This window comes from Candoia aspera, chromosome 4 (assembly GCF_035149785.1).
Source record: "Candoia aspera isolate rCanAsp1 chromosome 4, rCanAsp1.hap2, whole genome shotgun sequence".
Taxonomy (NCBI): domain Eukaryota; kingdom Metazoa; phylum Chordata; class Lepidosauria; order Squamata; family Boidae; genus Candoia; species Candoia aspera.
The window spans coordinates 90,630,973-90,644,211 of NC_086156.1; the positions used below are offsets into that span (position 1 = coordinate 90,630,973).

Genomic DNA, 13,239 nt, shown 5'->3' on the forward strand with positions numbered 1-13,239 from the left:
TAACTATTGGATAACTGAATCAGGAAGATAGATAAAAGAAAGAAAAGTAGGGACCTACCAAAAAGGAACAAGAGAGACAGAATGTGTGTGTGTGTGTGTGTGTGTGAGAGAGAGAGAGAGAGAGAGAGAAGGGGGGGTTGATTTATAGGGAAACAAGTGAACTAATGAATGAAGATTCAATAATTCATGTGCCAAAACAGAGTCACAGAGGGCAGAGGAGCAAGGAAATAAAGTCAGGTAAAGATGTTTGCACAAAGACCATAAAACACTCCAAGGTTCTGGACTGCACTGAGGATATGTCACATGAGCAAATAAATACAATAAAATAAAATAAAACAAAGCAAAACAAAACTTGGGGTTTCATATATATGAGTGTAACTATTTACTGCAAAAGAGAGAGAGAGAGAGAGAGAGAGAGAAACAGAAACAAACTAAAGAAAAGGAAATTACTGTAGGCAATATTGGTACCAAGTATTACTACTACCCTTGAACAGTTCTGGGAACAGTTGTATCAAACCTAGAACATATTCCCAGTACAAATTTATCCTCAAACCCTTTCTGAGCCCCCTGTAATTTTGACATGGGAAACTGTAGTGCAAGAATGAAATAAAGTTAGAGGAAAGAAGGAAGGAAGGAAGGAAGGAAGGAAGGAAGGAAGGAAGGAAGGAAGGAAGGAAGGAAGGAAGGAAGGAAGGAAGGAAGGAAGGAGGGGGCGAGGGAGGGAGGGAGGGAGGGAGGAGGGAGGGATTCCAATCTCTCCCTTTCCTGGCACTGCCAATATGTATGATCTTGCCCTACTCTCTGTATCTTCATTTCCCATGTAACCTTCAGTCCTTCTCCAACTCATTACATGTAATATCCAGTTTGTTATCCTATTTTACTCTCTGGGAGAAGTCTTACAATTTCAATGGTTTTAAAAAAATCAGATTTCTGGTAATAGCAAAAATACGAAATAATATATATAGGGAAATATATATTTCCCTAAAGGTAGCCTGAAGTGGAAAGGAGGGACTCCATTCCAACTTGACAAGAGCATATGAGAACCCCTTCTACTATCGAAACTCAGGCAAGAAAGGTCCTAAGCAGATACAAGATACCACTTGTATACTTGTCTTGTTTTGTTTTGTTTTCCTGAAAATACAGTAGCTTAAATCTTGAGACACTGGAATAATCAGTAATGACAGTATTCCAATTCATCATATCCTGCTGCAATGATATCTTGAGATAAAAGAACTGCTGTTAATAAGGAACAAGCTAGATTCTGGGATGAGGTGAAGCATGTCCTGGATGCAGCTATACTCCTCCAGAAAGAGCAGACTGTGGGTGGTGTTGACCCGAATCTGCAACTGGATTTAAATATGGTGGCTGTGGTGAGAAGTATATTTGTGCAGTTTCGACAAGTATGCCAACTGTGACCCTTTCCAAGCTGGTCACACCCAATGAGAGATATTTATGCCTCGGTTACAACTCAAGGAGCTACCTTTGGATAGTGCTTGGAGATTATTACTAGAATAAAAAGCAGTGGCTAGGCTACTGGCTGGTTCAAAGTACACAGATCATAGGATGCCTTTACTTAAAGAGTTACATGGCTACCAGCTGGCAGAATACCATTTGGCAGAGTATCAGTTGGTAAAATGTCAGGTGCTAGTGCTGATCCTTAAAGCTTAGGGTCTCGTCATCTATGGAACTTCCTCTCCAGCTATGAACCAGTAGGGGAAGCCCCTCTGAAGATACCTCTTGTCCTAACAGCCAGGAAACATGCTGAGACAAGGAACTGGTCTCTAATGTTTTATTGCTAGTACATAACAGGAATCCTAACAAACTGAAGAAGCGTGGGAAAAACCCAGACATATAACCCCCCAGGGTTAAGGCGGTCCCGATCTGTGTCTCTTTGAATGGCTGAACAATTCCTCAGTGCTACACATGCACTTGACAGTCTGGATGGGAGCCCCCTGCTCGCCATCCTTACTCATGACATTAGTGCTCTCAAGAGTCAAACACAGTTGATCAGAAGAACTGGAAATGTAGCTTCAAACCAAACTTTTATTGATGGTAAGTAAGCTGTGCTTAGATAAAAGACAACATAGATTTACGCAGGCTGGCAAAAAATATGTCACTCATTGTCTCATCTCTGATGATTTTTTGGATGATCAGAGTGGTATATCTGCATGTTTCTGTTTTCATGCAGCATGTAGAGAGTAGTGGACTATGGTTGTTTTTCTGCCTATTTAGTCCAGAGTAATGATATTTTGATTTTAAAGGATTTTAAAAGAGAAGGAACAAATGTTCAACTTTGCTTAACTCTTTTTTTTAAATGAATATTGACAAAAATATTGAATGTGGTCTATCTGCATGTTTCTGTTTTCATGCAGCATTACGACCATGTAGAGAATAGTGACCTCTGGTTGTTTTTCTGCCTATTTAATCCATAGTCTCTCCCACAATATTGACCTGAATACAATATAAAGGGTTTCTTGTACCTGAATTGAATGTTTTTCAGCCAAATGGACCAGTATAACACATGACCAAAAGTTAACTGGTTGGGTCTAAAACCAGTTTTCTCCTTGGCCAGAAGAAAAGTCCTGTGAAGATTATTCCAGGAAGCTAATAGATCAAATCTCTTTGATTCATTCAGATTTTAACTCCAGCTGGGCAGATCCTTTGCTTATCATATGGGAAGAGTTTGAGCCTGTCAATATATAAGACGTGGATCTCAAAGCATTTAGTTCTACCACCAGTATATTAGATCCTTGCTCCTGAAGGCTTCCTTGGAAGTGATAAATACTGTAGCTTGAGACAAGCAGTAACTAATTCATCCTTGGGTGAGGAGACTGTCTCTACATATTCAACACATTATTACTAATAACTCACATATTGAGGAATAATTATTGGTTTAATTAATATCTTAACCATAATGTGGAAACTGCTTAGACATCAAAGCAGTCTACAGATATTAATAAATAATACTAAAATGTCAAATATTAAAGCACTAATAAAAAGTAATGGTGAGCAGATAATTTTTAATAAGTTTCTTATTTGTCCAGCCAAGCATTTCCGATTAATTCGTAAGTCCACAAAAGTAATCATACAATTTTGTAAATATTTCTCATATGGAAACTGTAAATATAAATTGCAGCATTCAGCTTTTTTTTTTAAAAAAAAAAACTAAATTAGATTACTTTCAAATTCATTTCACCAATCCTTTCTCTTAATATATACAGTTTCATATTTCTTCATACATTTGGGTTTGAAATATGTAAAGTTTCATTCAGTCCAACATTTAGCATTGCTCAGTTCTACTTTCATATCTTTTAGTTAACTGTTACTATCAGAGTTGTTGTTCTGAAGATTATCTCTGAAGCTGAAACATCCAGCAAAAGACAGACCTTTCAGTCAAATTACGTTAACAGAGAGAACAGATTGGTTGAGTGGTTGTAGGATCTAGATTAGTGGCTGGGAGTCCATCAGTCATAGACCGGTGTCATCTTGGGAAGCCAGCTGTTTGACTGTGGGCCAGATGCTCTCATATAGCCCTAAAAAAAAGGTACTTGCGAACCACTTTTAAAAATGTTGCCACGAAAATTGTGCAGATTTGTTCTTGGTGTCACCTGGAGTCTGGGTCAGAACAAAAATCTTAATACAGATGGTCTCAATCACATAAATGAACAAACAACCTTTCTAAAGTAAGGTAATATGCATGAAAATGGGAAGTGGTTGCACAAGTTTTGTACCCTATGTCTGCTTTTTCTCTTTCCAGTTGATTTTTTTTTTTTTAAGGTAAATGAACAGTTCATACTTCTTTAAAATGAAATAATCTCAGACCAACAAATCTCGAAAGAACAGCTTTGATCTTCTTGTTTCTGATGCTATAGATTAATGGATTCATCATGGATGGATAAATGGAATACATAATTGTAGTTATGAAGTCAGGATGTGATGGAATGTCAGATATGGGCCTTAGGTAAGCAAAGCAAGCAGTAAACAAAAATAGGGAGAAGACAATAAGGTGTGGTAGACAAGTGGAAAAGGCTTTCTTCCTTCCTTGAACAGAAGGAATTCTCAGTACAGCAGAGAAGATCTGCACATAAGTAACAATAACAAGGACAAAACAACCAAATGCTAATGTAGAACTGGACATTACCATTCCAATTTCAGCTCCATATAAACCAGAGCAGGTAATCTTGAGTAAATATGGGACTTCACAGTAGAACTGATTGATAATATTAGAGCAGAAAGGAATAGTGAATGTTGCAGTAGTGTGTAATATAGCATTGAGAAAGCTTGCAGTCCAGCAACTGCCAACCACCTTGGTCCAGGCCTTCCTGTTCATTATCATTTCATATCGTAATGGATAACAAATGGCAATATATCGATCATACGCCATGACAATAAGGAGGGAAACATCACAGGCCAGAAAGAAGACAAAGAATAGAACCTGAGCAATACATCCAGAATAGGAAATATGCCTAATATTAGTAAGGAAACTTAAAACAGCTTTAGGGATAATGACTGAAACTGAACCAATGTCCTGCATGGCTAAATTCATCATGAAGAAGTACATGGGAGTGTGAAGGTGGTGGTCAAAGACAACAGCAGTGATGATGAGGAGGTTCCCAGTTACTGTCATTAAATAAAGTATCAGGAAAAAAGATAAGTAAATGATTTGTACCTCCCCAAGTTTTGAGAAATCCAAGAGAACAAAGACAGTTGTGTCATTATCCATTCTTAATTGTGCTGACCTTAAAGGAAAAAGCAACAGTTAATCTATTTCCTATTAAGGACAGTTTGGGGTGTTTTGAACAATAACCGATCAACCTTCACTGACCATTACATTAAATCTTGATCATCCAACATTCAGAGTAACCAAACTGCATCTTGAGCTGTCAATTATCTTACTTATTTTAATTTCAGTGTGGTAAGTTTTAGGCCTTACGGCATTATTCTCTATCTTGGACTTGGAGATATTTGAGAATGCATTTTAGAATTTAAGGTATTTCTTTGGTACTCATCCATAAAGCCTGAACAGATTCAAATATTTTGGTTTAATTGTTGATTTGATGAGAGTCAAATTGATTCAGATGAAAGCATCCAAATTCAATCAAGTCCCTTCAGTTTGAAGTCATGGAGATAATAGAGCCACTTGGAAAAGTCAAAGCTTATTAATCATTTAAATTGAATAAATGACTCAAGTCAATCTAGATAGTGACTTTGGCTTAGAAAGGGAATGAAGATGCCTTTGAAGAAAAAGTTCATACTGAATATTTACAATAAGGTTTTAAGGACATATTAAAAATGAAAATGAGGACATAAAAAGAAATAACTGGACATAGATTACGTGAAGATAAGGTAACCCTCGAAAACTTAGCTGATCCTTAGACTTTGACTTCAGTGGATTTCTCTCAGTCAAGACAGGGAAAGCTTCGGCTGAGCAAGTAAAGACTATTTGTACAGAAATGGGGTGGGGGCCTGTGTAGGGAAAATGATAGCGAAAGGTATTGTTGGTTGCTTGATCAATATAGGACATATTAATTCTAGTGCTGTTTACATTCACCTCTCCTCTTAAATAAAACTGCTTGAAGAATAATTCTTCTATAAGCTCCTGCCACTTATATTATAGTGTCCATAATCTTATAGGATAATCTGTGTTGTGTTGGGTTTGTAATTGCAAGGGAAAGAGAATAAAAGATTGTTGCGAACATTTAAAGGGAAAAAGGGAGCAGTAATGGGAAAATTCAAAATAAGGTGAGTGAATAACTCACCATCTTTATCCATCTTCTTCCATTTTTCTGCAGACATCAGCGAGCTTTTAAGTTGTGCAGCCAGCACTGATATTTCATCCAAGTACACAAGCTATTTCCCCAGATATTTTTTAAAAAAAATGTCTCCATTGGAAGAATAAAAAAGTCACTGTGAAGTTGTTTGTTTGTTTTAAACTCCTTAAATTATTAGTTTCTAAAGTCCTAGATTATTCTAATTGGGCTGGGGGTGGGGGGAAGTAATTTGCAGGCTGCATAATTGGAAAGGTTATATCAAAACTGATGAACACTAAAGATGACACTCAATTTTCATGTTATGGAAATCTAAAATGCCTCAACTCAGAGGAATCCGTCGCTATTCGTGCAGGATATTGTACAGTTGTCTTTAGAAATAAGGTGCCATGAATTCTTCCTCAACTAATGACAGAGGATGAGGACAGAAGGATTGTTCTGAGTTCATTGCTGTAAATGTAATCCCTAAGAATATTTCTCAGTCCTCTTCAAACAAATTTCTTGTATTATCCTTCAAATCCGGGGTTAGCAAACTTTTTTTTTTACTGAATAGAAGCTGTTTTTGAAAGGTGGGAGTCAGAATGGAAAAATTAATCATGCAAATTCAATTGGATTATGCTTTGTTTATAAGTGATTTGACAGATACACACACACACATATATACATATACATATACATTTTCCATCTTTTGCAAGAGGTTTGCAGTGTTGGTGCTCCCTGCTAGAAAATATCAGGAAATTGTGTTGCTGTTCCACCATTCTTGTGTAAAAATTGATTTTAGAGTGTGGTTTATAGATTCAAAGGAAGAAGAAACATATACCTAGTTCTCCAATCATGTTTGGAGATTGTGTGATTGATTATGTTTCATCAAGTCCGTTCGTATTTGCTCTTAGTAAAAATGCAGATAGATGTTTTCTAGGGTGATCGATCCATAACCTGCTCCTTCAGGTGTCAGATGTAATTGAGTCCATCCTTCCTCTTGCTGGTCATCCTCTTCTTCTGTTTCCTTCCACTTTCTCCAGCACTATAGAATTCTCCAGAAAGCCACGTCTTTGCATAATGTGTCCAAAATATGATAATCTGAGCCCAGTCATTTGTGCCTAAACTACAAACTCTCAGCTGATTTTTTTCAGTGATGCAATGTTTGTTTTTCTCCAGACTATGAGGTGGCCAGGCAGGGCTATAATCAAAAACCACTCTTTATTAATGCAACTATTTACAATTATAAGTCCATGTGATTAATGAAGTGGGCTGATTCTGATTAAGCCCATCTGGGCAACAGCGGGAGAACCAGCAAGGTTGCAGGCGAAGGCTGTGGCAGGACTGCTAGGCAGGATTCACTGACTGGAAATGTAGTGCCAGATGAATCTCGGACACGTGGCAAGGCTGGAACTGGGGATGAGTGTCTGAGGTCTGAAACACCGCTCGAACTGAGCTGACACATGGAGGCTAGGCAAGACCAAGCTGTGCTAGGCTTGGCACTGGAGGCAAGGATGAACTGAACTGGATATTCCAGGCTAGACTGGTCACTGGAAGCAACAATGTACTGGGCTGGAGACTCCTGACAAGGCTGAGAACTCAAAACAACACTGGGCTGGACTGGAGACCTCGGACTAGGCTTGGAACCTGGTGAATGACTGGGCTGTAGATTCTGGACTAGATTGAGAGCTGGTAACACAACTGGACTGGACTGCTGATCATGGGCAAGGCTGATGACCCGGAGCACAATAAGATGGGCCTGAAGTTCCTGGACAAGACTGGGCACTTAAAGCATGACTAGACTGGACCGGAGATCCTGGGCAAGGCTGGAGGCTGGAAGCATGATGAAACTGGACTGGAGATTCTGGATAGGTGTGAGAGCTAGTAGTACAATGAAACTTGACTGGAAATCCTGAACTAGGCTGAGAGTTTGGAGCAAGGCTGGGAACACACATAGAATGTGTGGAATGGTGGCAGCAAGGTCTGGGACTGGACATGAGGCTGAGGTTACCTTAATTGGCTGGGAAAGGATCCTCTGTGACAGCGTGTGCAGGATTCAGGTCCTCCATGATTGGAAAAGCAGGCACTGATTTCCCTCCAGCTACAGATGAGGTTTCCAAAATGGGTAAGGACTCTTCTGGTGAGGCCCGAGCTGAAAGGATTGGTTGTCTCTGGGAGCTTGCTCTTTGCACATCTGCCTTTTATGCCCATCCCTTCCATGCCTTTTCTCTCCAGCAGCCAATTGGCCTGCTTTCTGATTCATGTGTTTTTCTGCACACTTTTATTGTGTGCTGAATGGAGGATTCCAATCCTCCTCCAAAGCCTGGCCAATCAGCATCTGTAACTGCTTCCATGCTGCTGAGTCACTTCTGGGTTTTGCTTTCCCAGTTTCTGCCTGTTAAGTTTCTATTCCCCCTTCTGATTTCAGAAATAGTTTCATTTTCTGAGTCAGAAGCCAGCTGAAACCTAACTGTTTTCGTGGCTATCCATGGTATTCTCACATTTCTTCTCCAACACTAAAGTGGGAAAAAAAAATGTCAGTACTCCTTCTATCCTGCTCTTCCAAGTCCATACTTGTTACATGAAGTTCACAGGGAAAACCATTGCCTGCGCATTTCTGGTCTTTGCAGGCGTAGACACATCCCAGCATCTGAATTACTTTTTCAAGCCCTTCATTGCTACTTTACCAAGTACTAGTTTATGGTATATTTCTTGATTGCTGCTTCCTGCACTGTTGATAGCTTCTCCTTTTTAGGATCAACTATTTACCACTTCAGCATTTTCACGGTCAGTTCTAAACCTGGTTGCTGTGCATGTTGCCATTGATTTGGTACTATTTATATTTAAACATCATCTTTTCTTTTCTTTTCTGTTTTACTATACTCATTGACCTGCATTATTAGAGGTTGCAGATCATCTGCAGTTTTGGCTACCAGGGTAGTGACCTCAGCATAGTGCAGGTTATTGAAGATTCTTCCTACAGTTTTAAAGCCATACTTCTTTTCCATCTTCCCTCAACATATATTACAAAAAGAATTCTGTTACCTGTCAATTTTGAAAAAGGATTTTTTTTAATTAATAAAAAATGACAGAATATATTTCACTTTTTCATAGATTTTATAATAGTGTTAACAAAAGTGTGTTAAAATATGTGTAATTTGTTATATCATTAAATGAATATGTGGTATATTTAAGTGATTTACATCAATTTGGTATGTTAATTCTTGGGGGTTGTTTGCTTCTTTGTTATTTCTGTTCATTTTTATTCTGCATCTAAATAAGTAATTAATTTGTTGGATGTATGTATATAATTGCCTTTTTGAAATTCTCTTTTTGTATATGGATTTCTCTATATTTCTTTCTTTCTTTTTTAAATGAATAAAATGAGAGAGACAGAGAGGGTGAGAGTGGGAGAGAGAAGCAGGCAAGTTGAAGGCAATAAGTTCCTCTAACCAACCTGATCTTATTGTTATGCTTTTAATAAAGCCATATGGATTAGATTCTCACCTTGGCTTCATCTCCCTAGAATGACGTTTGGAAGACAAAGGTAAGGAACTTGTTAGATATTATTGTACCAGGTTTTCTCTATTTCCCTTTAAAAGTCTTTCAAAAATGACCCATTTGGTGATGTTTGAATGAGGCCTGAGATCATATTTACTTAGAAATGTGATGCACTAATATTATTGGGAAGACAAACTACCATTCATGCATCTCAAGTGCAGGGAAAGATGGCCTGATACTGCATTCACACATCACAAAATAAGTTGAATGATAGATTAAACTACCCCAGCAAGTTGTATACAAAGGTCTGTATGATCTCTTTACCCTTGTCTTTACCTCCCTTGGTGTTTCTCTGAATTAAAATGTCATCCTTCCGTTATTGCTAACACTAAGATTTGAAATCTTAGTTACAAGTTGTTTCCAAATTCTCATTTTAGTACCTGTACAAAATTTACTCAGAATATAAAATGGATGAGCAATCACCAAACATGATTACAAATCTAATGGAGAATAGCAGAAGATCATCTGGAGGGATTTAATGTGTCATTTCTATTAAAGACTTCAAACAAGTTGAGATGTCATTGAAAAACTCCATATATATATTAACTGTATTTTTTTGAACAAGCCAGAAATATGCCAAGCAAAATACTGCAGATAAGTAAACTAATTAAATCCTCTTCAAGCCAAATTTGATTTTTTTTCTTCTTTTTTTTAAAGAGACTGTTTTCATGGAAGAAGATAAACTTTTCTCATAAAGGGTGGGTTGGACAGGTGTATTTGATTCTTCAAAAAGTTGTAATTATGTTGATTCATAAACATACAAATTAACACCTCAATAACGAGGGATGGTGAACAGTTCATGTTTAATTAGTTTCTCATTTGTCCAGCCATAGGTTTAAGATTTATTAGGAACTCCGCATCAATATTCAGATCCTTTTTTAAACATCTCTCATATGGAATTCTCATATAAAAATTATAATATTTTTCCCCTAAGGCAAACAAAGGATTATTTACTGTCAAATACATTTAATCAACACTTTCTCATAATAAATACATTGTTTACAGATTTTCGATACTACATCTGTACTGTGTCAGGGTCAGTCTTGCTTTGCAATAAGGCACGGACTCACTTAATAGGTATTAAGGATTTCCGGTTTATTGGAATGGTAGCTGACAGAACGAAAAACGGGAACGAGGATGCGGTGGTGAAGTGTCTTTTTTATACCCCTCTTGCGGGGTTCCGTGCTCCCCCACCCTCCATTGTCCCCAATCTCCTTGATGGGTTCCTTGATGGCTGTGTGGGTGTTTTCCCGGTTGCTGTCCTTGCCTTCTTGGTTCAGGTGTGTCCTCCGGGGCTCCAGGAGTGGGTTATCGATGCTTATCTGGAGTCTTTCTATTCAGCTGCATATGAGTCCATGGGTGTGGGCGCTTTGGGTGATTAGTTTGAAGGTTGATTTAATCATCTCCTTCCTCTCTTTACAGATGATCATGATCCACGTTGTGAGGCTCTTTGTGCCTTGCAACGGGGTCATGGCATACTGTAAATGCAAAAGTTCCATTCAATTCAGTAGTCCATCTCCATTAATTCTAATGACATATCTGTTAGCTAGCTCCTTTTCACAGAGCTTCTCTTGTGATAATTATCTCTGAAGCTGAAACATCAGGCAAAATATATAAATTTATCCAAGGTATTGTAACGGAGAGAATCAGTGTGGTCTAGTGGTTAAGTCAAAGGAATTTGAGAAAAAGAGTCTTGGTCTTGCCCTACCCAGCTGGGTGTCTTTGCAGCAAACTTTTTCTTTCAGCCATTTCTAAAATGTTGGTAAGAAAATTGCACAGACATGTCCCTATAGTCTTCAAGAATCAAGAATCAGAGCTGGCTGAATACACCATAACAACCTCCATCTTAACACAGATGAGCCCAATCTCATAAAGGAATAAAATGAAATTTCCAAATTAATGTAATGGAAAGTTCGATATGATTACATAAGTATTGATACCCTATGTCTGCTTTTTTACTTTCCTGTTGAAATACAAAAATAGGAGGACACAGAGCTTATTCTCCTTCAAAAGCAATAACTTCTGACCAAAAAGTCGTGAAAGAGAAGTTTTGATGTCTTTGTTTCTCATGCCGTAGATTAATGGATTCAACACAGGCGGAATAATGGAATACAATATTGTTATAATGAAGTCAAAGTATGATGGACTGTCAGCTACAGGCTTTAGGTAACCAAAGCAACCAGTAAACGTGAATATGGAGAAGACAATGAGGTGTGGCAGGCAAGTAGAGAAGGCCTTTTCCCTTCCTTGGGCCGAAGGGATTCTCAGTATAGCAGAGAAGATGTGCACGTAAGTGAGAATGACAAAGGCAAAACAACCAAATGCTAATATAGCACTGAAGATTAGAACTCCAATTTCAGTTACATATAAATCAGAACAGGCCATCTTAAGTAGATATGGGATTTCACAGAAGAATTGGTTGATAACATTAGAGCAGAAAGGAGTAATAAAAGTGACAATAGTGTGTAATGAAGCATTGAGAAGGCTGGCAGTCCATACGCTACCCATCATTTTTATGCAAGCCTTCCTGTTCATTATCATTTCATACTGTAAAGGACTACAAATGGCAATATACCGATCATAGGCCATTACAGTAAGGAGGGGAATATCAGAACCCAGGAAAAAGACAAACAACAGGACTTGAGTAATACATTCAGAATGAGAAATAGTCCTTATATTCATAAGTGAATTAAAAATAGTTTTGGGAAGAAAGACTGAAACTGAACCAATGTCTTGCATGGCTAAATTCATCAGGAAGAAGTACATGGGGGTGTGAAGGTGGTGGTCAGAAACAACAGCAGAGATGATGACAAGGTTCCCTGTTACCGTCATTAAAAACAGGGTCAGTAGTAAAGCTATGTGCATGACCTGTATCTCCCTAATCTTTGAGAATTCCCAGAGAAGAAACTCAGATGTGTCATTATCCATTCTTAATAATGACACCCCTAGAAGAAAAAGGAAAAAGAAGTGTTATTTTTTTTTTTCTATTCAATACTGTTTGGAGTGATTTGGAGAGTACTGGATAAGCATTTAGTGAGCATTATATGAAAGTTGGTTCTTCACATTTATTAAAACATTCTGAACTCTTAGATGAGTCACCCCAATTTCTGCAAACCGAGCTCTGGAACCTCTTCTCTCTCTATTAGGCAGTCAAAGTCCAGTATGGGTTATCAGAAATAACAACATAAATGTTACAAATTATATCTGTTGCACACAATCTGAATCCCTCCTGTCCATTTAAATGAATCCCCCTATTTCCTTTCTTCAAATAATCAAAGTTCATCCCCACTTTAAAAACAATTAAATATTACCAGAAATAAACATCAACATCCAGTCCAAATCAAGAAGTTGTTAAATATCCCCCCAAAAAACAACCTTATTTTAACATTATTTTGACCCTGATCAAATAAACCAATGCTGCATTCTTTCTTTTTTCTACAAACTGTCTTTAAATTCATCAAAGAAAATTGTAGCATCTGCTTTCTTACACTCTTTTTGTCTCTTCTCTCAAAGTTCTTGTCATCATTTTTGTCAGGCCCGCTTTGTACTTCCATCATGGCAACTCCAGCAAATCACTCTTGTAAATCCAGTTTAAGGATGTAATCCAGATCACTCATCTGATCTGTTGTTTTAATATCTTTTTTTTTTCAATTTTTAAGTCATCATGTTTCATTTGGAAGCCCACCATTTACATCTCTTTCTTGTAAACTGCTATTTTTAATTCCACTTATAAGTCAGTTTCAGTTTTATTCAGTGGGGCTTGTTCAATAACACCTTCTGATTCTACTATTAAATAGATAGTATACATCTAGTTAAATAGATCACATCTTTCTTTTAAGGCAGCCATCTGGTGCCCTCTAGTGTCCAATCTTCAAAGTCATGTAACTGGTTTCAGAGTGTAACAAAAAGAATTTTCCCATGGGAAGGGATC

At 37.7% G+C, this 13,239-nt stretch overlaps 2 protein-coding genes across 2 annotated transcripts; both read right to left on the bottom strand.

The window, feature by feature from the left end:
• Positions 1-3,790: 3,790 nt before the first annotated feature.
• Positions 3,791-4,723, bottom strand: LOC134496558 (olfactory receptor 14I1-like). Its single transcript, XM_063302281.1, has one exon. It carries the CDS (start codon positions 4,721-4,723, stop codon positions 3,791-3,793), a length of 933 nt encoding a protein of 310 aa, XP_063158351.1.
• A 6,526-nt stretch (positions 4,724-11,249) lies between these two features.
• LOC134496559 (olfactory receptor 14A16-like) lies at positions 11,250-12,236 on the bottom strand. The gene has a single exon (XM_063302282.1). The coding sequence runs from the start codon at positions 12,234-12,236 to the stop codon at positions 11,250-11,252; it is 987 nt and encodes a 328-aa protein (XP_063158352.1).
• Between the last annotated feature and the right edge of the window lie 1,003 nt (positions 12,237-13,239).

Bases quoted from the DNA above. Each gene is read 5' to 3' on its own strand.
- LOC134496558 (XM_063302281.1), bottom strand. From the start codon at position 4,723: ATGGATAATGACACAACTGTCTTTGTTCTCTTGGATTTCTCAAAACTT.
- LOC134496559 (XM_063302282.1), bottom strand. From the start codon at position 12,236: ATGGATAATGACACATCTGAGTTTCTTCTCTGGGAATTCTCAAAGATT.